At 35.1% G+C, this 27793-nt stretch overlaps 1 protein-coding gene across 2 annotated transcripts in view; it reads right to left on the reverse strand.

The window, feature by feature from the left end:
- The window catches only part of CFAP44 (cilia and flagella associated protein 44), a 65690-nt gene that overhangs the window by 30450 nt on the left and 7447 nt on the right, over positions 1 to 27793 (reverse strand). For both annotated transcript variants that reach the window (XM_039327374.1, XM_039327375.1), the window contains exons 4-19: positions 26327 to 26501; positions 25182 to 25344; positions 21367 to 21469; positions 19960 to 20176; positions 17860 to 17974; positions 16406 to 16570; positions 15351 to 15506; positions 13119 to 13166; positions 11741 to 11840; positions 9259 to 9353; positions 7848 to 8057; positions 7393 to 7503; positions 5147 to 5299; positions 4259 to 4486; positions 2229 to 2374; positions 108 to 378 (exon numbers count right to left, since the gene is read on the reverse strand). In XM_039327374.1, coding sequence (XP_039183308.1) covers positions 108 to 378; positions 2229 to 2374; positions 4259 to 4486; positions 5147 to 5299; positions 7393 to 7503; positions 7848 to 8057; positions 9259 to 9353; positions 11741 to 11840; positions 13119 to 13166; positions 15351 to 15506; positions 16406 to 16570; positions 17860 to 17974; positions 19960 to 20176; positions 21367 to 21469; positions 25182 to 25344; positions 26327 to 26501 — 2456 coding nt within the window. The remainder of the gene's footprint in view (positions 1 to 107; positions 379 to 2228; positions 2375 to 4258; positions 4487 to 5146; positions 5300 to 7392; positions 7504 to 7847; positions 8058 to 9258; positions 9354 to 11740; positions 11841 to 13118; positions 13167 to 15350; positions 15507 to 16405; positions 16571 to 17859; positions 17975 to 19959; positions 20177 to 21366; positions 21470 to 25181; positions 25345 to 26326; positions 26502 to 27793) is intronic.

Raw genomic sequence — 27793 nt, forward strand, 5'->3', positions numbered from 1 at the left:
CTCTATCTATATAGGTTATGGAAAAAACTGAGAGTATTTCCCAATCAACAAGTACTTCAGTGATAGGGGGGAAAGTACAGAGTAATGCATTACTGATTGTTACTTACTCTTGGAGAAGGCACTTTAGTCTTCAGGACTTTCTTAACTTCCTCAGCAGAAAGAATATTATAGGCAAAGATGTTGCCATCTGCTCCACAGGTTACTAGAAATCGATCATCAAAACTGGAATATATCCCTTGAATTTGCCCATAGTCATTATCATGCATACTGAATGACCAATATCCAGCTATGTTGTCCACACAGAGTTCTTTGCTATGGAGAGGATAAATCCTCACTATTCCATTCTGCATTCCGCAAAACATTAGTAAACCTGTGGAGCTGAAAAAATAATTAAAACATGAATATGATGGTTTTTCTTCATATACTACTAAATCTGTTTATGCTGTGGATAAAACAGAAGGCATAAGTCAGCCCCACTAGGAGACCAGAAGAGATAAAACCCAGGAGTTCTAGAACTACTTTATTTACATTAGGTAAAATAACAGAATCGTGCATGTCTATCTGAGCTGTACTTCCTACGGCCCATGCAACCTTGTTATACTTAGTGAATCAGGAAGATGTCCAGCTAAGCTACCTCCACATACATGTTGTTTCTCAGGGCTTAAAAAAATATTTAACCCTCTTTTTGCCTAGGTAACAATTCTTGCATATTTCCATCAAGACAATCTTCCTTATTGGCCACATCAGATAAGACACCGAAATATCCTACGACGATAAAACTGTCAGAGAACTCCATTGCAAGCTTAATAAGTGACAGAAACAATCACAATATTATTTCTCTACCAAGCAGCAGGTTGCCATATTGGAGTCCATGCACATTTGGGGATGTCACTTGAATAATTCATGAGCAGACAGGAAGTTTCTGCATCTTCAAAACCCTTAAATTCCATATACAATTTGATATCAAGTATACAAAGTTGCTATTATATTCATTACTTTTTGTCTCTCCTGTTACCAATAATGGGCTGAAAAGAGACTGAAAATCTATGACCTTGCAAGGAGCTGACTGCTAACAAAAAACAAGATGGTTTCTACTGTCTCATTACTGCTTTCCTTTGAGGACTCATTCACTTTGCCTCTCTTATATTTTTCAATCAATCAGTATAGAGCTGGAAGGGACTTCGGGGGTCTTCTAGCCCAACCCCTTTCTTAAACAGGAGATCTTGTATCATTTCAGACAAGTGACTGTCCAGTCTCTTCTTAAAAATCTCCAGTGATGAAGCACCTACAATTTCTGACAGCAAGCTGTTGCACTGGTTAATTTTCCTCACTAAGTTTCTCCTTAGTTCCAGGTTGCTTTCTCTCCTTGATTAGTTTCCATCCATTGTTTCTTGTCCTGACCTCTGGTACTTTGGAAAATAAGTTGACCCTCTCCTCTTTGTGGCAACCTCTCAAATACTGGTATACTGCTATCATGTCCCCCTAGTTCTTTTTTTCTCTAGACTAGCCAAACCCAAATCCTGCAATTGTTCTTCATATGTTTTAATATCCAGGCCTTTAATCTATGTGCATACAAAAAGACACCATTGCCTCATGCCCTCTCATGAATTCGAGGACTATTCTGAATTTCAAATTTGTTCTTTGTGTTCCACAATCAGACCTACACATGCAGAAAGATTATAGCTTGGGCAGGAGGGGAATGAGATATGAGACCACCTCCATGTTAGTACAATATCATGAGAGTAAGAGGGGATTCACTTGTCTTGGCTTTCAAAAACTAGAAGCCAATTTTCATATTTTTCATATCTGGTTTTAACAGATAAAATGAATTTGAATAATATATGACCAAGAGGCTTGGATCTGGATACAGTATGAAAAAGGGAAAAGTATATTTTGCCCTTCTATATGCTTGATCAAAGAATGAGAGCCGATAAAATACTTTGTTATTTCAAAATAACTATATTTTGCTCAGGTTAAATAAACTTGAGAGCAAGGAAAAAGAATACTGCCCAATCAAACACAGTATCAAAAACATCCATAATATCCACACCAAAATCAAATGGTTTTGTTTTTATCATAATGTATCTTCCATTGTACTTTAGTGTATTTTTACATTATCAAGCAGTACATTTTAACAAATATATACATGCATAAAATAAACATTTTTTTAAAAAAAACATTAGCCATAAAATTCTTTCTCATTTTACAGGCCGAAAAAGCCTTGTTACCAAAATGTGATGCGTTGAATGGGAGTTTCATCTGCATCTTCAATAGGGATAACATCAAAGGGTTCATCCTGCCGAGTCTCAGGATCTTTTTGCTGTTGCTCAGAGGAAAATGCACAATGATACAAAAATCCTGTGTCGTATTCTCCCTGGAGAAAAAGACTATGTTGTAAGAAGTTATTGGAAGAGTTTTGTGAAAATATTATAATTGTTTCATATTTATGCACTCATTCTATACCCAGTTGTGAATAAACCTACTACAGTTAAGTCCAGTTCTCTGCTTTTTCACAAAAGGGCTCCATTGAAGGCAATATTTCAAATCATCTAATACACACCCTGTTTTTATTTTTATTTTTTTGTTGTTTTGTAAAGGAACTTTTCAGCTCTATTAAAATCAAAAGGAAACTGGTTCAATAGCATGGAAAGATAAGGACAACTCTTATATATAAGAAGCATATGTTCGCACTTAATGGTTTTTCCTTTTGCATTTTTCATTTAAATATTAATCTTGTATTGGGGGTTGTGTAGAACAGTGCAGTGTCAAATCAGCAATGGGAATGGTGTTGCTAAGAAAACTCAAGATGATATAATCCTTTCCTTATATTAAAAACTGCCAATAAATCTGGAATGCAATGGAGTTAAGTGAGTTTTCCAAAACTACTTTATAAGTTCTATAAAGCAGAGAGAAAAACTCTTTTTTTTCTCCACCTAGGAATTTATATTTTCTTTAAGGATAGAAACAGATCTAGGCTACAGTTGCTTTTTATATTTTGATAATTGCACAGCATGGCATCTATCATAAAGCATTGTTTCTTCATCCCTGCACTCCTAAGAATAGTACTGAGTGCAGCCTGAAGCAATCATAACACCTTATTTATTTATTTAGCATATGGCGATGTAACATTAGCCAAGAAACTACATTACAGGTAGTTCTTGAGTTATAAATGTAATGAAGCCTGCCCATTCCATTCGTAACTGGAGGATTTGTAGGAGTGAATCGCGTACCTTGAACGTGATCACTCCCTGCTTTTGCCCATGCATTCGCTAACTGAATGAGCGGGTTGTTAAGTGGGCATGAGGTATCTCAGGGTGGGGAAGGCCATGGGGGCCTAGTGATGGAACAGGCCCCCAAGGCCTCCCTGATCCACTGAGATATCTCATGCTTCCCCCTCCCATCCTGCTGCACCTGAAGCACTTAGCTTGCAAAGATCTGTCTCCTCTGCTGCGGTTCCTTTGCCTTTGAGGGAAAGGAGAGTCAGCTTGGAAATGCTTTTTGCACCAAGATGGTTGCGACTTCAAGCACCCATTCTGATGTGTGCCTGAAGTCACGTGAGATCACAGCCCCTAGAACTTTTCCAAGCCGACTCTCTTCTCCCTCTAAGGCAAAGAAACTGTGGCAGAGAGAAGAGAGATCTTTGCAAGGCAAGTGAGCCGGGGGGGGGGCAGGATTGGAGGGCAAAGCAGTTGTAGGGAGCGAACAACTGCCGTGGTGCTACAACATTCATAATTTTGGGACTTGGTCGTAAACACTAGGGGGCACTTATCGCTTAACTTCGATCGGGTGCTAAGTGAACTGTCATCACTCAGGGATTACCTGTATTAAGACAGAGTAGTAGTTTGAGTGCCTAAGACTGCTTGCTTGTTTGGTTCACGCTTATGCACTTTCCAAGGTGCACCACAGAGAGTGAACTAGCTCTGCACCAGATCACAGCACTTAATCGAGACTAATGTAAATATCTCATCTCACATAATTAATATCTAGATAAAGTTGCTGATTTTGGCATCAAGTCACCTTTTCACCCAAACTTTCACTCTTTTCCAATTTACATCTAAGCCTCTTGAAGAGGTCTCAAGAACTTATAACCTTATATGTTATTTTGGGACATTTAGGTTTACTTAAGAAAAATACTTCAGTACCAAATATAGATTTGATATTATTTAATTTATAATGTATGCCCTTCCACAAAATGAGAAATAAGAATATATTTAATAACTATAATTTAAATTTAATAATTTAAATAAATAAAATTTACCAACGATAACCAAAATCTCCCGGGATCAGAGTAAAATCCACAAAGGATGGGACTTGGAGTTTCTGGGATGTAGATTTCAGGAAGTGGTTCTTCTTCGACAGGTGCTTCTTCAGGGAGCTCTATTTCTTCTAGTGTTTTCCCCTGATCCAGTTGTTGTTTGATCCGTTGCTCCTTTTCTTTCTCCTTCTGTTGTTTAATTTTTTCTCTGCGTTTAATTTCCTTTTCTCTCTTTATAGAAGCAATGAAATTCAGTGTAAGATTAGGCTCTTGAAAAAATGGAAAGCATAGTACTTAATATGGTTCCACATATACCTAAACAGGACATAACAGTGAACTCCACTAACAAAAGATGCTGCTCAAGCATCTTTAGGTCATTAAAAAATATAAAATATTTCTCCTCTGAGCGATCCTATTTTCATACAATATTTGGATCTTAAATTACATGTATAACAGAAAACAAGTATTTAGAATGATTAACTCGGAGTCCTATAGTTAATCTGTTCAAATTTCTAAAAATAAGTTCACAATTTATTAGACAAAATGAAAATGTTATGTAGTGACACCACATTTTTACTGCACATGTTTTTACCTCCAAATGTTTAATCGATCTGTTTTGATATATGGGACAGGACGGGATGTTCTGAAAGCAAGACTGGCTTTAGGCTTTAGACTAAGGCTAAGTAGACACTGCCCCAAGGTGACAATGCTATCCCTCACTCTGAATCATTCTAAAATGCAAATCTTCACATTGGTGGGATATAACCTATCCCTACGACAAAGGGCCCCATATATCCTTGAGCTGCTACTGTTGGGAAGGCAAACATAATGTTTCCCAAGGAGATTCCTCTATCATGGAAGATTTTCTACAGTATTAATACAATATTTTACCAATATCCGAGATTTGATGCTCCAGAAACGAAAATATTCTGCAGGTAGATCTTTGATCCTATAGGTAGTTACTGCATCGTAGGCCATAGGGTCTGGAGCAGGAACCTGAACAACGATGCCATTCTGACAAAGGATAAGGAGCTTGCTCTCTGGCTGTAGATAAGAACATGAAACAAAACTAGCAGGCATATATATATAATACTTGATTTTGAAAAATAGGACGAAAATAGGCTTTATTATAACAAAGAAAACATACCATTATGTTGTTGCTTTTGTCCTGCATAACTGCAGGTTCCACTTGTTTTTGTACTATGTTTACCTAGTTCTTGCAACAAAGCCACAAATGCACAATGCAACAATAGTTTGCTTTTTAGTAGGCTTGCTGCAAAACCTGATGCTAGTTTCAGCTGAAAATTGTGACAGCCTTAAGGTCATCCAGCTGGCTTCTGTGCCTAAGAAAGAATTAGAACCCGGATTACCCAACTCCTAGTTGTGGAGAATTTTTATTCACTGATGTACCTGTGGTACGTTACTCCAAAAAAATGTTAGAACATATAAAGATACTTAATTCATGTTGGCAATGTGGACAAAATGAAGGGTCATTTTATCATGCCTGGTGGACTTGTAAAAAAAAAAAAAGCCAGAAAATGGGTTTAAATGCATACAACAATACAAAATATTTTAAAGACTAATGTTCAACTGAAACCAGAACTTTTTTTGGCTGGGACTAATGAACAGACAATTACAAAAGAGCCATGGAATATTGTTCTTATATATGTTCACTGCAGCAAGACTGCTATATGCACAACACCCACAACAGAGAAATGGTTAGGGAAGATGACAGAACTAGAAGAGACGGCAAAATTAACTTGTTTATTTAGAGAAAAATCAATGATTATATTTCTTAGTGACTGGAAACCTCTTGTGGAACTTTTGCTGAAAAAAGAAAAAAATTAACAGATGAGTTATGGATTTGATGATAAGAATGGGTAGAAAATGGAAAGAAGGAAATTATGGTGTAACCTAAGACAGGGAGGATAAAATATAAATGTAACAGCTGTTAAAAAGATGGGAAGCCATTTCTTTATTGCTTTTTATTTTGTCTTCCTTTTTTGTTTCTATTTTTTTCTTTACTTCTTTTTCACTTTCTCATTACTTTTTTCTATTGTTTTTCTCTTCAATTCAAATTTCATGGTTTCATAGATATTAGGGGGGAAGGGAGTTTAGGCTTATGCTTCCTGTGATTGTGCAATGACTCAAGGCTTATTCCTTGCTTGACTCCTCCTTCCAGTCTGGCTGGCAGCTTCCCAACAACAAATGTCAATGTTCATAGATGGATATATAAGAATGATATATAAGAATGTCCAGGGTCAGATTGCTTGAAGTCTTAATAATAAGATTTGTTTTTGTTTGTTGGAGAAAATAGAATATATATTTCAAATATAGTCTTGATAAAAGTACTGGCAATATAATGCAGTCTTTCAGAATGGTTAAAAATGAATCATATAAGTGTAATTTATTTAGCAAACTACTGTGGGAATAAATATTTTATAGAATTTTCAAATTTTAAATAGTCTTTTTCTCAAAGCACTATGATTAACTTACACAACTTACACAAACACAAACTTCCACATTATCACTTCCAGTCTTATTTTCCATCTTTGTTCTGTCCATCAATATACTGTTTTAATAATAGCAATAGTACCTAGACTTAAATATAGCCCCATATAGGCTTCACAGCACTCTCTAGGCAATTTACAATGTCAGAGTTTGTCTGCAATGGTGCAATAGTGCATTCTAACCACTGCATCACCTGAGTGCATGGTTTTGCAATAAGATGACATGTCAGATGTTAGATTTTTCCTATTTCTTGGATCTGAAATAACAATGTTTAATTATGTCTGTTTCTGTATCTTCAGAGATGCAGTTTTCAGGTATAGTCTTTTTTTAGTATTACTATGATAGTGAAACTAAAAACCAAAACAAATCTCTCCCAGTTAAATAAATGGGAAAAAAGGCAGATGAAATATAAAAATACATAGAAATAAATGCACATTGGTCCAAAAATTATAGTTTCACTATCATTAAAATGTTCATCAAATCTCTTAGAATATATCTAGATCAATATTTAAATATATATTTATTTAAATAATATAACTTGAATCTTACCACACTAGATCATTGTAGGTAGCAAAATTAACAAACATGAGGTTCATATGGACAATAGAAGCAAATTAGCTACTCACATGAGAATGGGGTGACCATTCTAATGCCTGTACTGGTCCTGGAACACTAATGAATCCAATAGGTTCATATTTATCTTCAACAGTAAAGAAGAAAACAGTTTTATCTTTGCTCTGAAATAGAAAAACTTGATTGTTAGTAAAATCATGCATTGCAGCTGGAGCTACATATGTCCAGGACCAATCATTAGTCAATTTTCTTTGCAACAGAAGGTCATCAGAAATGTGCCTCCATTATCTTAGCAAACCGCAGAGTAATACATTTGAACTCATTGCTTCCCTCAAATTCATTCTAGACCAAACTTTTTAATCACCTGAAATCCACCCCCAAATCTTAGATTAAGTCTAAGGGTATACTTTAGACTTGATCATAGAGCAAAAATTCCAAGTCCTACTTTTCCATGCATGTTTTCTCATGTGGCCTATTAACAAGTATTCACAGAAAAGTCAATACATACCCCTGTGGCTAGCACTTCCCCGTTACGTTCATAGGCCAAAGCTGTAACTACAGACACATGAGGTTTAAAAGCCTGTTTCAGACGCAAGGCTGCATCTCCTACATTTTCCCGTCCAGCAATGACAGGCAGTCCTTTGGGATTATAAAGTTCAATTATGCGAACAACGCCATCCTGAAAACCTACAGCAATAATACCTCCTTTGGGATTTACCTTAGACAAAAAAAATGTTTGCATTAATATAAGGTACTTACAGAAAATATCTCCTAAATCTGTGAAAATGTATGATATATAAAGTTTGTATCATGATATGATATGTATGATATGAATAAAGAACAATTTTGCATAATTGTGATTGACATTTTATTTCCAAAAGGCAGTATTATATTGAGATATAATGTGGAATAAAAGCTGTACTCTGCATAAATACAAATCAAACCACTCAAATGGCTGTCTAATCTCTGTTTGAAATGCATTGAGTAGAGATCCACTTCTCTGGATAATTGGTTCTGTTATCAAATTGCTCTTAATGTCATTTCCCCCCCCTACTTTCCTCCTTCATACTCTCATTTCAACTATTTAAGTTTGTTTAAACTTTTTCCTGTTTCCCTGTTTTCCTTCAACATTTTCCTTTAAGAACTACTATGAGTACTATTTATTGCAAAGATATGAAGGTTCTGTTCAGGTTGTAAAACAATCATACAACAGCACTGCCTGTCACAGCTGTGATGCTTCTATGTTGGTCTTCATTTTTGCTTTTTCAAACACTACCCTTTTTTCTTTTCAAAAATATATTCTCTTTCAAGTCTTCCTATACAGGTAGCCCTGCACAGGATTCACCAGCCTTTCATCTTCTGGAGGGTGAAACACTAAACACTAGAGAATGTTAGCATTCTGAAAGACTCATAATACTAACAAAAGCCAGTCTTCTGGAAGGCTCAGAATGCTAGGATTTACTAGCATTTTCCCCTTCAGAGGGGTGGATACATGGCTAACAAAGGCTAACAAATACTAGCATTCTGAAAGGCACACAAGAATGGCATTCACCAATATTTTTGTCAGATTTGAGGTCCATTCCTTTCTCTTTAAGATTGTATCATTTCCCTTTTTCTCATATTTTCCTTTTTTAATAATGAAATCCATAAATTATCAATTCTTTTTTCTATTTTCAGGAAAAACTCCATGAAGTGTTTCCTAATAAATGTACTCACTCTCACATCTTCTGAAAGTTTATACATTTCTCCAAAATCAAGGTACCAATAGTTCCTAGATCCAGATAATGAGAACATGATTTGGAGAAAAAACAAGCAGATGTTTCCTCAGTTTTATTGAGCCCCATCATAAACAATTGATTTTTAACAGTTTACACCAACCTGATTTAATCCGTGTACTCTTTTTTCCTGTGTGTACTTACCAATGTTGGAGCCCAGGTAAGTGCTGTTCCTCCCTGTTTAAATTTCATATCAGCTAATTGCATCTTGCCAATGTAATCATAAATACGCACTGAGCCTATCAAGATCAAGTAAAGAGAAAGATCAAGTAAAGAGAAAGACCCCAATGAAACCTGAATTACTTATTATCTCTATATAAATGTATATGCTGTTCTTAGTTACAAAATAATTCTAGCTGGTTTACATATTAGGAGTAAAACAATAATAGAATAGTAAAATACAACAGTAAGACATAGTAATACTAAGTGCACTACTTATACACAATTAGTAATATGAACCAGTTTGATGTAGAAATTAAGACATCAGGCTAGAAATTAGGGGTGTGTGAATTTCCAATCCCACCTTAGGGACAAAGATAGCTGGGTAACCTTGGGTCAGTGTCTATCTTTAGACCTAGAAAGAAGACAATGGCAGAACTATCTTACTAACAAATCTGTAGGGACTTGTCGAGGCAGTATCCAACAATTAGACATGACTGAATGGGGAAAAAAACAGTGACACATAATCACACATTAACTTCCTTTCCCGTTTTCTTCCCATCAACATTCACATAATACCCTAATTTCATACTTTTAAAACTGTTCAGAATAATTTCAAGAGATAGCTTGACTTAAAAAGTCAAGACAGCTTACTCAAAGAGTAAATTTAAATTTTTCTATTTCCTTTTGGAAGATACAATTGCTATCTTCTTGCTTCTACAGGTGGCAGGGGTTAGGTGGGTGAGAATCTTTCTATTACAGAAAGATTCTTGCCATTCACAGAAAGGAAACTTTGGTTCAAATCCACTCAGAGAATTTTCTCCTGAACAAAAAGAAAGCTACAAAAATCTGTGTCATAGGAATTGAAAAATTCAAGGACTGTTCAACTTGTTGCCTTTGAGATAATGAAAATGATAATCCTATATATTCAGGAGGTGAAAAATTGGAATAGGTGGAATCTATACCTTCTCCAACACAACTAATTAATGTAATTAATATTTACTTTTAAATCCATAAGAAAATGAACTAAAAAAGACTAAATTGACAAATGATTAAATTGGTTTTATCAAGTAAACACTGTGGACATAGTTTAATTAGACTTCAGTAAGGCATTTGACAAAGTAGACCACAGCCTACTTTTTGGTAACATAGAGCAATGTGGGATAGACAGCATACCCACCAGGCGGATTCGAAAACTGCTGACCAACAGCACTCATTGTATAGCCCTTTATGGGACTACATCTCATTGGAGGGAAGCATCCAGTGGGGTACCTCAAAGTTCTGTCTTAGGCCTAATACTCTTCAACATCTTCATAAATGATTTGGATTTGGGGACAGAAGGAGAACTCATCAAATTTGCAGACAACGTTAGACTGGGGAGAATAGCCAACACTTTAGAAGATAAACTCAAGATACAGAAGGATCTTGACAGACTTGAACACTGGGCCTTATTCAACAAATTGCAATTTGGGGGTGAGAAAAGTAAGATCTTACACTGACGCAAGAAAAAAACAAATGCACAGGTATAGAATAGATGGTACCTGGCTCAATAGTAATGACTGTGAGAGGGATCTAGGTATCCTAATGGACAACCACTGAAGTATGAGCCAGCAGTGTGCTGCAGCTGCCAAAAAAGACTATGCAGTCCTAGGCTGCATTAACAGGGATAGTATCAAGATCATATGAAGCATATACAGTGTATACAGCCTTGGTAAGACCAGAATTGGAATACTGTGTCCAGTTCTGATCACAATATAAAAAAGATGTTGATTCTAGAAAGAGTGCACAAAAGAGCATCAAAGATGACAAAGGATCTGGAGGCTAAACTGTACAAGGAATGGTTAAAGGAACTAAGTATGTTTAGTCTAATAAAGAGAAGGACTATGGTGACATGATATCAGTCTTCCTATATTTGAGAGGCTGTCACAGAAAAGAGGGGATCAACTTATTCTTCAAGGCACCTCAGGGCAGGACAATGAGTAACAGATGGAAGATTGTTAAAGAGAGATCCAACCTAGAATTAAGGAGTAATTTCCTGACAGTGGGAACAATTAATCAGTGCAATGACTTGCCTCCAGAAGTTGTGGGTGCTTCAACACTGGAGGTTTTCAAGAAGATATTCCACAACTATTTGTCCAAAATAGTATAGGGCAGTGGTTCTCAACCTTTCTAATGCCGCAATCCCGTAATACAGTTCCCCATGTTGTGATGACCCCCAACCACTTATACATCACCGGGTGCCAGAGGCGTGGCCAAAGAAAAGGGGGGAAAATGGCGGACAGCCTTGTTTGGCCACCCCCATGAAATGGTCGTTCGACCCCAAATGGGGTCCCGACCCACAGGTTGAGAACTGGTATAGGGTCTCCTGCTTGGGCAGGGGTGTTGTACTAGAAGACCCCTAAGGTACCTTCCAACCTTATTATTCTATGTTCTAAAAGCAAAATTAGAAGGAGGAAGATATACTTACGGTCAAGAGCAGTAGTTGCGATGATATATGTAACTGGAGATACACTTATGGCTTCTATTTTTCCAGAATGAAAAGTAAACAGGCATTCTGGATCACGTGTCTATAATGGAAATAATTAAAAAGGCCTTTAAAGGGCTATTGATAAAAATAATTTAACAATGTACATGTATTCTCTTTCAATTGTTTTGGTCTCATGACACACCTGTCAGATTCTAAACTTAATTCTTATTTTTAGTAATTAGTATAAAAGCTTCTATTTGTTTACTGTCTGGATGTAATTCCCCTCAAATTTTCATTACATACAAACACCGCACTGATTAGAATAACATTTTCTCAAGAATTATTATATTTCCCATATCCTGAATCTATTGTAATGTAGAACCTTAACTTGTTTTCATGTAGTAAATAAAATGCTGAGCCAGAAACCAGGAAACCCTAACTTTTAGTCCTCCCTTAAACATGGAAGCCAGTTGGGTGACTTAAGGTGAGTCATTTTTATCATCCCAACTCACCTATTAGGGCTGTTATATAGAAAATAGGAAGTAGGATATTGCATGTGTTGTGCACATGTGGATATGCATGTATTTGAAATTATACAGTCTTTTAAAACTTATACTATTTGTCTTGGGCCAGTCACTCTTTCTCAGCCCAATTCACCTCACAGGGTTGTTGTTTTGGGGAAAACAGTAGGAGGAAGAAGTATTAGATATGTCCACTGCCTACAGTTATTTATAAAAATAATAAAGGGTATAAATAAAACAAACAAATAAATAAAAATAAATACATTACTCATTTTACCTTAACACAAACTGTAGGCTTGATTAATTTCTTCATATACCCAGAAACACATTCTATTAAATAGGTTTAGATATTTAAACATGTCTTTCTGTCATTTAATATCTCATAAATTATTATTATTAAATTCCACATTGCATATAATTATTGCCACTGGAGAGTGATATTTCTTCTAAACATTTAAAGAAAAAATATCCATCAATTGTAAAATATCTCATCTGTTCTTATTTACATCTTACTTTTCTATGACAGGACCCTAGGAATTTATATTCATGTTATATTAAAGTTACGTCACAAAGAATCCTGATTTTCTTTTATTTTTGTCCTTTCTATTACATGTTGTAATATAATGGCTTAATAGGGCATAGCTTTAAATTTGGTACATCTAACTTCTGTTACTTTTTTCCATTTGTGTACTATAAATATAAAATATTAATCATGTCGGTTAAAATTACTAGTGGTTTTAAGATGCTTTAAAATAACTGGTTACTAATGATACTGTAAAAGTAATTTTATTTATTCATCACATATATCATATAATGGAAGGATACAGCACAGAAAGGGAACATGAAGTAAAACTTACAACATTCGAAAAACTTAAATCAAGCTTCCATATGGCTCCATTGAAATCCTAAAGAAGCATAATTATAATAATACTTGGTTATTATTCCATTTTTCCTGTCTTAAAGCCATAGATCTGATTTTTTAAAAAAATAACTGCAAGTTTTCCACCCAATCAGCCATTTGTCCAATTACATTTGGACTAATACACCTTGGTGCATATAAGAGTAAAGGCATTAGAAGTGTTGCATGACTTTAAATCTTTTTAGGTTAAAAAGAAAGGACAGGGATCGGAATCATATTGTATGCAATACTTAGTAAATTCCTCTTTCACCAAAAAAGCATTGCCCTTGGCCCAAAAGGGGAAATTCCCTTAAGCACCAATGAGAGCTTTCCTCTTGAATATAATAGCAGTATTTCACGATTATCCAAGGTTGTAACTCAATCTGAATGAATAAACCACATCACAATCTGACTCAATTCTGAATCCTAATAATGATCATTTTATGTAGTAATTGTGATAAATGTGTAGTATGATTATAAAAGGATTTTTCCATTATAACACTATTGCAAATAAGGTGTATAAAAATAGTATTGCTCTATTTGCATATAGTTAATATAATTACTTTAAGCAATAGATAGCATAAAGAATTTGGAAGTATGAGGGTTTTTGATCTGATACTTTAACAAGGATGGAAATCAAATTTTCCTAGCTTACAATGAATCTACAATATAAAAAGCCATCTCTCAACCATGGGTGAATAAAAACTTACAGTGAATTCACAGGAGGAAAAGAAACATAAACTATATTGTAAACTGAACACTGACACAGCTGTCATCTCCTGCAACCCTCAGTTGAACGGACTGTATTTTAATCTTTAGAAGCATATAAAGATTCAAGAATTTTACCATACAATTATTATTAGCAATTAAAGCTATAGGAAAATATAGAAGTAGCATCTCACTGGAGAAGCATTTAAACCACTTAAACACATGGGCCACATGATGCCCTGGACAGCTGGTAATCCGGCCCCACAAGATTGTAAACTGTTAGCATTCTTATGTGATTTTTGCAAAAGTTTTTCATGACTTGATTACATAATATTCAAGTGTGGACTGCTCAGATGACAATGGAACGATCTGGATGATTACCGATAATAAGTGTGTGATAATATATGTGTGTGCCTATGGAAACAAGTGTTCATTGTTAATTAACTCAGCAAAAAATGATATATTTTTTTTGCAAGGAAGCAGAGATATAGATTTTCTTATTTAATTATTGTATGGGGTTTGTTGTATTACTTTGCAAAATAATTTAATAAATTAAAATTAAATTAAAGTTTAGGTATATTTACAACTCCATTTTCTGTGGATATAAATACATTATCTGCAAGTTTTCAAATGGAATGTGTAGAGTTAAATTAAACATTCAGACATTCAGAAAAAAATGATCCTGTCTCTTTACTAGACTTTTATAAGTCCTATCTTCCCAGAGAAAAATGCTCCTCACTTCACAATCAAGCTATATTCATGTCATCATCCTTCGACATTTGTAAACAACTTTTTTCAAGGATGAAGCACACAAAGAGTAAAATTAGATCAAAATTTTCGAATGAGCACCTTGAGAACTCACTAAGAATTTCAACCACTTCCATCAAATGAGACATTGATGCGCTGGTTACACAAAAATAAGCTCAAATATCCCATTAGTTGTATGTTTATATTGCCCTATTTTGTTTTAATGTTATAATAAAAATAAAAGTCATTTATCAATTGTATACATTAACTATATTATACATGTTAAATGTTATCCAAGGCAATTCCTTTTCACTCAATAAGGCCTAGGGAAGCCAAAAGGTTGGACACCCATGATTTAAAAGTTTTACTAAAGTTATAAAAGTGAGGGTAAAAGATCTTGTCTTATACAATTTCACTTTTTCTTTCCAATTTAGTACTTCCTTTCTAAAAGGAATGTCCAGATACAGAATATAGAACCATCTAACATTTCTCATACTTATGCTATGGTAGGACAGTAAATTTTAATACCAGATGAATTATTGGTTTTAATGTGCATTGGTCTGAGTGCAAGTCAGTGGAGTTTGTAGAACCTGATTTATGGTTATGTGAACAAAACCAATGGGAATAAAAACCTAGTGATATTTCAACTGATACTAAAAAAAAATCCTTTCCTTTGGTATTCTTGACCTCATCAGTACTGAATTATCTATTCACTAATTATTAGAAAATGTCTCACCTGAGCATACCAATATGGTTCTCCCCGTTCATGAATTTTCATCATAAAATTCAGATTGACATTTTTACTAACTAAAAGTTCGTTGATATGTTCCATCTCTACAAGTCCAGTATCATCCACAACATCAGCCGTGTCTATTGTTTCAAAATCCCAAACCTTCACAAAAGTTTTTGAGGAAAAAGGAGGTTGTTATTGTTTTAAAATGCTAAAGCATCATGAGAGAGCAATCTCAGAAAAGAGAATTCAAAAGGACTTTTTCTGATATGAAAAGCTCTGCAGAAATAAAATAAGCAAGCAATCAGACAAATAAATAGATGTTATTCATATGTCCCAGTTAACAGTGATTGAGGCTGTCAGAAGAGCAAGAGCCGGAATTTTGTATCTACCTCAACCCCCAAAGCAGTAAAAGAGGAAAAGGAGGAGGAGGAGGAGGAGGAGGAGGAGGAGGAGGAGGAGGAGGAGGAGGAGGAGGAGGAAGAGGTAATATTATTTGCCTTCAGATATACAATATGCCCTTTTAAATAGCACCCTTAGAAAATCTGAGCAGTCTTGAAACTCAGCTTTTCTCATGGTACTATCTCACAAATAAATCTCTCTACAGCTATTTGTATTTCAAGAGATACAATTAGGGCAGTAACAATATGTTTAGCCTTAATATGCTAATAACAACTTTTGAGATATCATATTTTGTCAGCATACTGGCAAAAGAATTGAGATCTGTCTCTTCACCCCTCACCCTAATCCTTACTCCAATTGGAACAAGAATCTTTTCTGTGGTGGCATCTACCCTGTAAAATACTTCTCCGAGAAATACTTGGAATTAAAGTTATTTATTCCTAGATATGAAATTAATGAACAATATTTCCATAGAATTTATTAACAAGGAGTACTCACTACAGCTGCTTCTGAATAAAATATTTATAGAATATAAATGTAGAGTAGTAAATTAAATTTATATAACTACCTGATGATTCCTGCTTTTAAATTATAAATAAGCTTGAGTACAATATATTTTTCAACATTTAGTATACTTATTTTGGAGGGGGAACCCTTACCCTGATGTATCCATCTGATCCAACAGTGATCACTTCTCCTTCATCCAGAATTAACTGATTAATAGGACCATTATGACAATTTTTACGGCCAGGTCGGCAGAGTTCCACTTTTATGAGTCCCCCTTCCCAAAGAAGCAAATTACCCCATTCTGAACCTGAAAGTACCTTGAATACAAATGAAACAACATTAATTAGTATCATAAATCCAAATACGCTTTCCAGTAGGGAAATTGTAAATGACATAATAGCTGAAGCAATTTTACTATAAAAAAAGATTTTTGTCTTTGTGTGCTAGAAAAATTCTTAAGAAGACAACTTTGTACTGATGAAGAGTGTAGCAGGCAAAGCACCACAGACGTTCAATGACGTTAATAATTGATATTAGCCATGATGCAAACAGCTGCCAAATATATCAAAGTCCTTGGATATTCCCAGTAGAATATTTTTAATTTTTCCCCATGATTTGCACATTCCATATCATAACCCAACCTGCTTTGGAAATTTTAGAATATATTTACTGGGTTTAAGGTTAAAAGCTAGAAATAAAACTGAAGAACATCTTACTGCACAACTATTAGAATTTTTAATATGATTTGTCAAATACATTGTTCTAAAGAAGGATACATGGGAAACTCCAAGAAGTATATTTGGTTCATGGACCAGAGGCAATCTGTATCTGCTTGGCAATTTTAGGTTATATGGGAGAAAAAATGCCTGCAGTAATACTAACCTCCACTCTAATGACCTGAAATTTTTATCGGAATTTCTTCTCCAGGTGTTTTTACCTTCAGAGATGGAACTGGTGCTAATGAATGTGGCAAGAAACTTTTCTATTTTAAAGACCTAGAAAGAATTCTTTCAGCTAGGTAGGCTTATTGGGCAATCTAGTTTTCACTTCAGGGAAACTTACTCTATTATGGCTGATGTATTGGAATGCTATTATTTGGTGTCATTTTTATTGTTTGTGCGCAAAAATGTCAGTATTGAAAGCCACCGTACTGTACAAACATAGGGCTATATCCAACAATGCATTACCCCATCAGAAAGTGCATTTAGTTATGCAAGGTACTGTTCATCATGCAGTGTGGAGTCAATCCTCTCTACTTACTGCAGCCATTTCTGTGATTTGAATATAGTTCAGCCCTTGCTTTGAAAAGCAGTAGTAAATGGGAGAAAGTCAACAATAAAATACTGCATCATCAGTGTGCCATCTGTAGCAGCAGGCAACATAATTTCTGACTGAAGTCCACTAGGTTTTAGGTGGTAAATTATTTAAATAAGTAAAAATGGCTCTTCACCCAATTGTTACATTTTAGAACTATTTAAAAAATACATTTTTAAGTCTAATGTTAAGCAATGGCAGAAAACAAAAATGTTATATCTTTATTCACTTAAATCTGGATTCAAATGGATTACTCATGTGGAAAAGTTTAAGGATGGAAAATACTTCTCACCTTACCATCTGGCAGCTCCACATATCCTTCAATATCTGTCAGTGATGTCTTTCCAAACCTACCTAAAGCCCCTTGTAATTTCAAGCCAGTAAAAGTGAGAGCCATTCTCCAAAACCTGGATACACAACCATGAAAATTATGTTTAAATTAGTTTTTCCAGTAGAATTTTGTCAGCTTTTTTGTAGGCACCAAAATAACTGTAAAGATAGATTATTGTTTACAGAACAACCCTAACTCTTCCACCTACTTCTACAGTTGTGAGGAGTGATAAAATTTTTAATTTTTAGCCAACCACTGTACTACTTCAGCCAAATCAATAAATGCAGTTATGGCTAATTTGGGAAAACAATCCAAATTTTTAAACAAATAGCTTTATTTTTCCAAATTATTGTTAAAGATAGTATGTCTAGGGTGAGACCCAAAACATCCACAGTTAATTAAATACTAAAACAAATGAATGAAAATAAACTTAAGAACCCAAGTCCAGAATGGACTTACCACTGTAAGCAAAAAAAAAAAAAAATGAATATAATCCATTGCATATGTTTGTCATCAATCAACGGGTTAAGAGCATTTTCATTCATTCTTATATGTTAGTGCTGGCTATGCTAAGAATAAAGAGGAAAAATAATTGTCTATCCCAGTTATTGCAAATTATATAGCAACAAAAATCTCAACTGCCAATTTTCACAACTTACAAGTTCTAAGAAAATTAAAAACAAAAAAGCTAAGTGATGTGGCATTTTGAATTCTTGGTTACCAACTAAAAGTAAGCAACAAGGAAACTGTCAAAATTCTTTTCAGTTCTATTTTTGCTTCTTTTCTTTGGGCTACTGTGAGAGAGCTACACTATAGGAAGCTCGGGAGTTAGAAAAAGATTGAGGCGCAGGTTCTTCCCCATGGGCCACACTATCTCACACTAAACCAAAACCTAGCTTCACTCAACTCTCCAATTTATGTCACAGAAACACAGACAACTGGAGATGTTTTCAAAATGTACCAACATTTTATTTGTTTGTTTGACTTGCATGCCGCCCATCTCGCCTAGAGTTGACTCTGGGCGGCTTATTACAATGTCTTTATGGACTTAAACACATTATATTTCTTTAAATTATGGTTTATCCTCTTTCTGTGATACAGGATTATATTGTATTGATGTATCTACACAATATCCACCACATAGGCAAAGAGCTATTTCTTTTAAAAAAAATCAGGAAACAGCCCACTTTATTCTATGCACAAAGGATAATTTGATCCAATGCTGACTCTGTCCTTGAATATTTATTTATTTATTTATGAGACTTATATACCGCTTTAAGTGCGAGCACTCTCTAAGCAGTGTACACCAGTAAGCAATGTATATATATATTTACATTGCCCCCAACAATCTGGGTCCTCATTTTACCTACCCCGGAAGGATGGAAGGCTGAGTCAACCTTGAGCTGGTGAGATTTGAACTGCTGACCTGCTGAACACAGTCAGCTAAAGTGGCCTGCAGTACTGCACTCTTAACTGCTGCGCCACCTTTCATTTGCATGAAACCAGTGGGTTTTCAGTTATCTTAAAAAGCTTGGCTGATTAACTTACACAGTTAATTAGCTAGGCTCCTGATACAGAGAAAGCACCAGAACAATAATTGTGCAAAGTTTTCTTGGGTGGATGGACTAAGGCTTCCAGTTAGGAAGCATTCCTATTTTGTGTTACTTCTGGGTTTCTCACTTCCTGAAGATTGCACTTTCACTTCCTTGCAGTACTTTAATTTTTCCCTTGTCAGCGAAAAGGAGACAGGTTCTTCCATTTCTCTGGCAGTTCCCTGGCGTTTTCTTCACCCCCATTCCCTGCAAAAAACTAACATGATAAAAAAAAAAATTTGACTAGAGTAAGATTCTGTTTTGGCTTTTGCCAATTGGCTTGGTGAAAGAACTACTAGGTGCTGCTAAGAATAGGTGGTTGGTGAGTAGCTTGGAGTAACAGTAGCAGTGCACAAAGTATCATTGTGAAGGGACAAAGCCTACAGCTACCTGAATCAGAGTCATATCATTTCCTCAAATCGATACCTTTTTGATAATCTATTTCTTTAAAAAAGGGTAGTTGGCTTACTTGATGTGGCCTGAACCAGATGTAGTAAGTTGTTCTTCATTTTCAGGAGAAAAAGTAACTTTATAAACATCTTGTGAAAATGCTTTTGATCTCAGTATAATCTTTTCCTGTTTCCAGTCCCAGACTGTCAATGTATAGTCAGGGCTACTCCCTACAGTGGCTATCAGGGTGCCAGAACGGTTAAAGTCAGCAAATGCATATGCCTCTTCTGTTCCACCTGGAAATAAAGCAAAATAATCAGTTTCTCACCATAGTGTGCATGACCAAGAAAACATCCCCATTTAGCAGGCCTATCCTCGACTATGCTTTATAAATGGCACATACAATTTTGAAATAAGAATTTTTAAAATACAAATAAACCAAAAAAATGGAAAATAATCACTTGCTTTCAAAGCATATATATGTGTGTGTGTGTGGGTGCAAGTATGAATTAAAAGTACGTATTTTTAATAGAGATGTGCAAGTGATCTGATGAGACGAGGGTAATGCTCCTTGATGCTATAAAATAAATATAGCCTGAAGGCTTAGCATGTCCTAGTTTCTACACTTTCTTCTCAGAATCAGCATTTGAAGAATATACAACAGAATTCTATTTTAAATGAAAAGTTATGAGAAGAACTTTCAATTAACTGTTGGCTTGTTTAGAGCTCTTGTCAGTTAGCCATGATTTTTCCCAAAATAATATAGTCAATTCCCGTCCTCTCTCCCCCTACCCCCATCTCCCCTATGGACATTCAGCTTTTTCTGGCAATGGAAAATGCTCAGTCCTTACTGAATTGTGTGTGGGGGGGAGGTAGTTACCCTCAGAGGGTTTACTATCTGAACTTTCTTTATAGGTCTAGGAAACTTTGATTCCTGCTCTGAGGTGTTGCCATTTGTATTACAAAAAGTTCAGCTCTTGGAAAATGAGTTCACTGTTAATACATAGAACTGAATATAAATTATGTGACATGATATATTTTGTGTTCAGTTCTATATAGATTTAAGCAAGTAAAAATGCAATAATTTCTAGAAGATGCTATAGAACATGATTTGTCAGCTGCAAAAAAGTCAGATGTACCATTTGTATATTTTAAATTTTAAATTAAAAACACTAGAAAAATGAAGTGAAATGAAATACAAAACACACATTGTCTCTTTCTGGTTTTAGTTAAAAAAAAAGCAGCTCAAATAAGAAAAAATATACTTTGAAAACAGGAGACACCTTCTTAATTTATTACCATTCTTTCAATAGTTCGTTTTTTACACAGTCTCCATTTCTTTTTCTTTTGTACAAAGAAAGACTAAGAGTTGCAGCAAACAGAGCATATATTTATACAAGAAATTAAAATGGAGTATTGCTTTCAGTTTTAAGACAGTTTATTCTGCATTATTTCAAACTGTGAAAGTCATTATCTTTTAACCTACCTCGTAATATTCTGTATGGTCTTAGAGAAGGATACTCATAGATAACCATGTTGGGCTTCCAACCTTTTTCTCCTACTGCAAAATGAGTTCTGTCCGGGTGTGCCTAATTAAAGATAATTTTCATTTAAGCATAATCTTCTTGCAATTTGGCTTATATAAAACAATAAAATTAGCAAAATCAAACTGTTCCTTTATTCTTTCAGTAATCAATATAATCCTGAACTACCATTAAGCACAAAACTTTTCCCTTCAGGAATTGCAGACCCAAGGACAAAGATAAAATTGGCCTTCTACTGTTCCTCATTTTAAATAGAATAGAAATAGATTCTAGATATCATCAGGATTTAGAAATAGGGATGGTCCTCATTATTCACAATATTGCATATCCATGATTGTTATTCAGAGATCAAACATCAGTATACACATAAAAAGCCATCCATGGTTTTGGCCTTATTTTTGTTACTTAATGCACATATAAAATCGCATACAGATTTTGTACAAGTATTAAGTAGATGTTTTAAAGAATAGGATTATATCATCTGTGCACACATCAGACCATCTCTACACTATGTGTTCCTTCATAATCTTGGTGGGGGGGGGCCTCATGATCATGCCAGTGAATGCTAGTGACAATAGCAAACAGCTGCCCAGTTAAGCAGTCCCTATAGTAAGGCAGTGAAAAAGCCGCCTAGTGCAAAGAAGGCAACATGAGCTACACATGTAGCAAGATCCTTCATTGATAGCTGAGCAACTCAGGACAAAGATGACTGGCTACCACAAGGAAACTTTACAGAGCCTTGTGACTGGGTTGACCCAACACTAATTTGCTGCACTCTAATGAAGAGAAGGAGCAAACACAAATGCCGTATATGCCGGCGTATTAGGCGACCCGGCGTATAAGACGACCCCCGTCTTTATAGCTGGGCCACATTCCTAGAACGTCGTCTTATACGCCGGAAACTACCAGTATTTCCGGCGTATAAGACGACTCGGCGTATAAGACGACCCCCGTCTTTGGCGTCGATTTCAGCGCTCGCGGAAGTCATCTTATACGCCGGCATTTACGGTACATCGCATAGACAAGCACTACGGAAATAAGAGGGAAAATATGTGTGTGGTTTTATGCTGGAATGGATAATGAGACCCAGTGGTCCATACTTTCTGAGCTTTTCTCTAAAACCAATTCTTAAGTTTTGAACAACTGTTTTATTTTATCTTATTTCTACAATATTGTATAATTAGACAGTAAGTTTGGTTATAGTGGTTAACACACTAATAAAGTCAGCTGAGTGATCTTGGGCTAGAGACTCTCTCTCTCAGCCCTAGGAAGGAGACAATGGCAATCCACTTTCAAAATCTTGCCCAAAAAACTGCAGGGACCCAGATAAAATACTACAAGGCCCTTGGGGTATCTCAATAGAGTCTCTAAAATTCCCTGTGAATTCATGCATGTACTGGGACAGGACAAGAATATAAAGCTGTTCAAAGGATGAGCATTGTGTGCTGACATATTTCTTAAAAAGAAAAAAACCCTTCTAATAATTTTTTGCAACTGAAAATACTAGTCAAAATTGAGATATCAATATAAGTTGTACTTGTAAATATTGACAGTGGACAGCAAAAGGCAAATATTTGTCCTTTAGCAAACAAAATGATCAACGTTCATTATTATTCAGTAATTAGTCTAAAGTTACAATCTCAGTGTATATCCAAATTTTCCATGCAGCAGCTTTTAAATAAAAGTTGCTTCATCCCATAATAATTTAGCATGAAAAAAAAAGGAACAGGGTGGCTCAGATGGTTAGGATGCTGGTTGACAATCAGCAAGTCCACATTTGAGACTCGAGTGCTGTTGCGTGGCAGGGTGAGCTTCAATCATTTGCTCTAGTTCCTGCCAACCTAGCAGTTCAAAAGTGAATAATCACTAGTAGAAGATAAAGGTACCACGTTAGTTGGAACATTAAAAGGGACATGAAAGGAGCCCTCAACTGGGTGTCTCCCAGGCAATGCTGATATCACCAATTAATCCTTTCAACCCAGAAGTGCCCTTAGGTCAGTGATGGCAAACCTTTTAGAGACTGAGTGCCCAAATTGCAACCCAAAACCCACTTATGTATTGTCAGGTGCTGGGTGGGCATGGCCCATTGGGTGGGCGTGGCCCATTGGGTGGGTGTGGCCCATTGGGTGGGTGTAGCCATTGAGTGGGCATGGCTGTGGTGGTAACGGCAGACTAGGTGGGACTAAAAAGTTCAATCAATCAATTCCAACTTTGTGAGATCTTTTTTTCCTCGCGAGAAGTTAACATTGATTGATTGAATCTTTTTTTTTGCACATGGTGGCGGAGGCCTAAAGCAAAAAGCCAGCTGAAGGCCTAGGACTGGGACAAGGACGCACGTGCCCATAGAGAGGGTTCTGTGTGCCACCTGTGGCACGCGTGCCATAGGTTCGCCACCATGGCCTTAGGTGCTTCTGACACGAACAGCAGCTAGCATGAAAAAAAAATGAACAAAATTCAATTTTCCAAAAATGTACCACAGTATTCAAATTGATATAACAAGGTCAGGAGTTACAGCTAATGAATATTTACAACAAATTTACAACAAGTTGCAATGTTTGTATATTCTCAAAAAGCTCAGGAAGAAAATTTATGCTGAGTAAAACCATGCAAAATGTGTTACTAATCAGAAGATATTCACATAATATAATTCAACATTCAGAAAACCAGATCCCTATCTTTAATTGACAATTGCATTTTTTCAAACATCTATGGAACTGAAGAACCTCATAGATATTTACAATGTACTGAACTTTTGAAAATGTCTTCCGTGTTTCTCTCTCTCTCTCTCCCTCTTCCTCTCTCTCTCCCCCTCCCTCTCTCTCTCTCCCTCTGTGTTTGTGTGTTTGTATAAGTAAATACACACATACATAAGGAAGACATTTTCAAAAACTCAGAATGTTTTTAATTTTGAATCCTATGCAAAATATATCCTAGAAATTCTAATCAAACAATATCCAAATATATACAGTATCTTATTCATATTTAATGTAAACATTTGAGAAATAAGTACCAAATTTTTTGAAATCAAAAGTCCTACAATTAATCTTCTAAATATCTATTAATAAATATGAAAATTTTAAAGACTGAATGAAATAAGTGGTTGGAAATCCCCATTTTATCTTTTAAAAAAGGGATATTGTCTTAATGTCTAAATCAAAAATTTGAGAAGTTACAACTTATTCAACCCCAAAATAATAAACTAGATTTATTGGACCCTGTTTTTACATAACCAAGTACATCATCATAGTTTTGTGAATGCAATAAGAATAATGTTTCTTCATTCAGACAGATGTCCTAAATCATTATGTTCTGGAAAAAATAATTACATATATTGATTTTGAAATAGATTTTTATATTTTGGGCTGTCTGTACTCTTTTAAGTTACATTCTTACTATATTCAAATTAATACCTAGACAACAGAATTGGGTTCTCTATGTCCTTTATACTTCTAAGAACTTCTCCAACAGAAAAATAAATAATCAATGGAGCTGAGACCTGATGTGACTTTTGAATGAGATGTAAACTATGTATGGAAGATTATATTGAAATATAATAGTCCTTCATTGAAACTGTTGAGTAAAACTCTGCCTATCTATACATGCATGAAACACCACCATATGTTTTTCCTTTTTTCTGTTTGTTCTGTTAATTAAACAAAAGCAAAAAATATAAAAGGGAGCAAACCGCATTAACAATTCTGCATATTTTTCTGCCAAAAACAATTTAAGCAAAAATTCTTTAAGATATACATCATACCGTGATTACACCAATACCTCCACCACCTGTGCTTCGAAGGTATCTCTGATAGTTCGATTTCAAATCCAGAAGAACTAACTGGCTTCCAGCTATGTAGAGGAGAATCTGACTATCCAGCATCTGGAGGTTTGCTCGTCTAGTGCAGTCATATCCAAAAGAATGCCTGAGGAATGCATGCTAAGGAAATAAATGATGATGTGACCTAGGTTTATGGCATCTGAATAATAAATGAACCATTAATGAAAAACAATATATTATGCATAATGAAAAAAGACAGCATGATGTGTTGGTTAATGGACTATATTAGGACAGGGAAAGTTTAAGATGTAGCTCATCGTAATCTGGAAAATTCACTTGGTAAGTTTCAGTTAGTCACTCATTTTTAGCTCACCCTGCAGTATAGCATTGTTGTAATTGGAAAAAGTGGAGTAAAGGAATCCTATGTCCTAACCTAGAGGCATAGAGTTTGAGTGGGCCATTGAGTCTAATCCAGTGGCCCAGTGCAGGAATCCAAATTAAATAATCTCCCGAACAATTACTTAGCCTCCACCTAAAATCATCCAATGAAGAGGACTTCAATTCTTCTCTTGATAATTGCTCCAGCACTGAAATGCTGCTACTTTTTTCTAACATATAATTGAAATCTGCTTTCTCATCATTTAAATTCTTATCTTTAAGTAGTTTCAAACCATGGTAAATAGGTTTTGCTGATTCAGATATCTAAAGGGCACTATGTACATATTTGAACAGTAGTATAAAATGCTCTCTCAATAATCTTTTCTCAAAGCTAAATATTCCCAATTACTGCTCTTTCTCTATAGGATCTATTCTTTAATAATTCTTATTGCCCTTACCTGAATACTTCTTAAAGTGCTATACTCAGAATTGCACAAAGTGCTGAAGCAAATGTAAGCAATTTGTTCCATTCTATACTGCTTTGTCAGCCTTCACCTAATTTAACCCCCAATTTCTTCAAAACAAAACTAGTACCTTATTTGCTAAATCTGTAAATCATTCCACCATTAATATACTGAATGTATCATTTCCAATGCTAATTTTTAAAAGCAAATACATTTGTTTCTAACTTTACTTTATGATAGGAAACTCAAATCCTAAACACATGGATCCCTAGCAAAAATGGATACATAAGAGAGAGCAGGTTCACCGGTATGCCAGAATCTGGAGTTATATATGGATATGAGCATAGTTCTTCATAGTTATAATAGAAATTTTCAGAGATCTTCTTCTCTACTACTTCTTTTTTCTTCTTCTTCACTGGTTCTGGGGGTTTTTCTGGTTCTGGTGGTGGTTCTTCTTCTTCTGGATTTCAAAAATACCATCATAAAAACTATATATATATATATATATATATATATATATATATATATATATATATATATATATATATATATATATATATATATATTGCTGAGAAAGAAACGTTCGTTTTAGTGGACTTCTCAATGTTGTCTGTGCTTGGTAGTTTGCTTACACACGTTTCATTACCAACTAGATAAAATTATCAGTGTTACTGAGTACTATATTTTCTGGAGAGGAACTGCTGGCTAGATAGGAATTAACACCAGACAAACAATCAAGCTGAAAACAATACCCTAATTAAGAAACTACCAAAGATAAAACCACACCACTATCAACACTGGCAGGGCAAGTTACTTTATATAAAAAGGAGTAAACTGATGTAGCATTGATGTTACCTTAGTTGGGCAATGAAAAGTCTGCAAGCAAAAAAATCAAGCTCAGACAGCACCATGGTTCAATTATGAGCTACATATGTATATTCTCTTCTATTGGAACAAATCTAATCTCAGGTACCTGGAGCAGAGATCACTGGAATAAAGGGAACCCCTGAGATAACTATGCAGTCTCAACAACAATGGATTTGAATTTCATTGAAATATAAGTCTGGACTACAAGAGACAATGTCTAATGATCATAAGATTTCAAAAGAAAGAAACAAATGATAAAAGGAGATCACATAGCATTAAGAATTAATCAGTAAGCAGAGATCAGTTATGGAAATAGTTTACATATCAGTCTTAGATGTGCTTATGCAAAAATAAATCTCATTGCTTTTCAGAAGGCTTCTTTTGAAGGAAGCACATATACAATACAATTGCAATCTTAGGCATAAGAGATCTGCTATACCAAGAAAACTGTTATTCTAATTTGTGGATTTATCCCAATCTATAAGATTATTAGTGACAGTGATAAGAGTAAGATAATCAAATTATAAGCAAATCATATGCAACAAAATAGCTTCATATGAATAATAAGGTATTGAGTCTTCAGGCAATTTTTCATGTTGAGTTCAAATATGATAACTAATGCAATAGGAAGCAAACAGCACTCCTAACTAGCACTGATCAGGTTACCTAGTTAGGGTAATGAAAAGTCTGCAAGAAAACAAGCAAGCTCAGAGAGCATCAAGGACCCCTCATTTCAACCCTGATATAAATATTGCAATAATAAGCAACATGATACAGGTAAGTCTCCAGTTTAAGAACAAGTTCTATTCCCAAAGTCTGTCCTTAAGTCAAATTTGTAGGTAAGCCAGAACAATATTATTATATAATACTGTATAAATAGAATTG

The sequence above is a fragment of the Crotalus tigris genome, unplaced genomic scaffold, assembly GCF_016545835.1.
Source record: "Crotalus tigris isolate CLP2741 ecotype Arizona unplaced genomic scaffold, ASM1654583v1 scf7180000024359.8030256, whole genome shotgun sequence".
In the NCBI taxonomy this organism is placed as follows: Eukaryota; Metazoa; Chordata; class Lepidosauria; order Squamata; family Viperidae; genus Crotalus; species Crotalus tigris.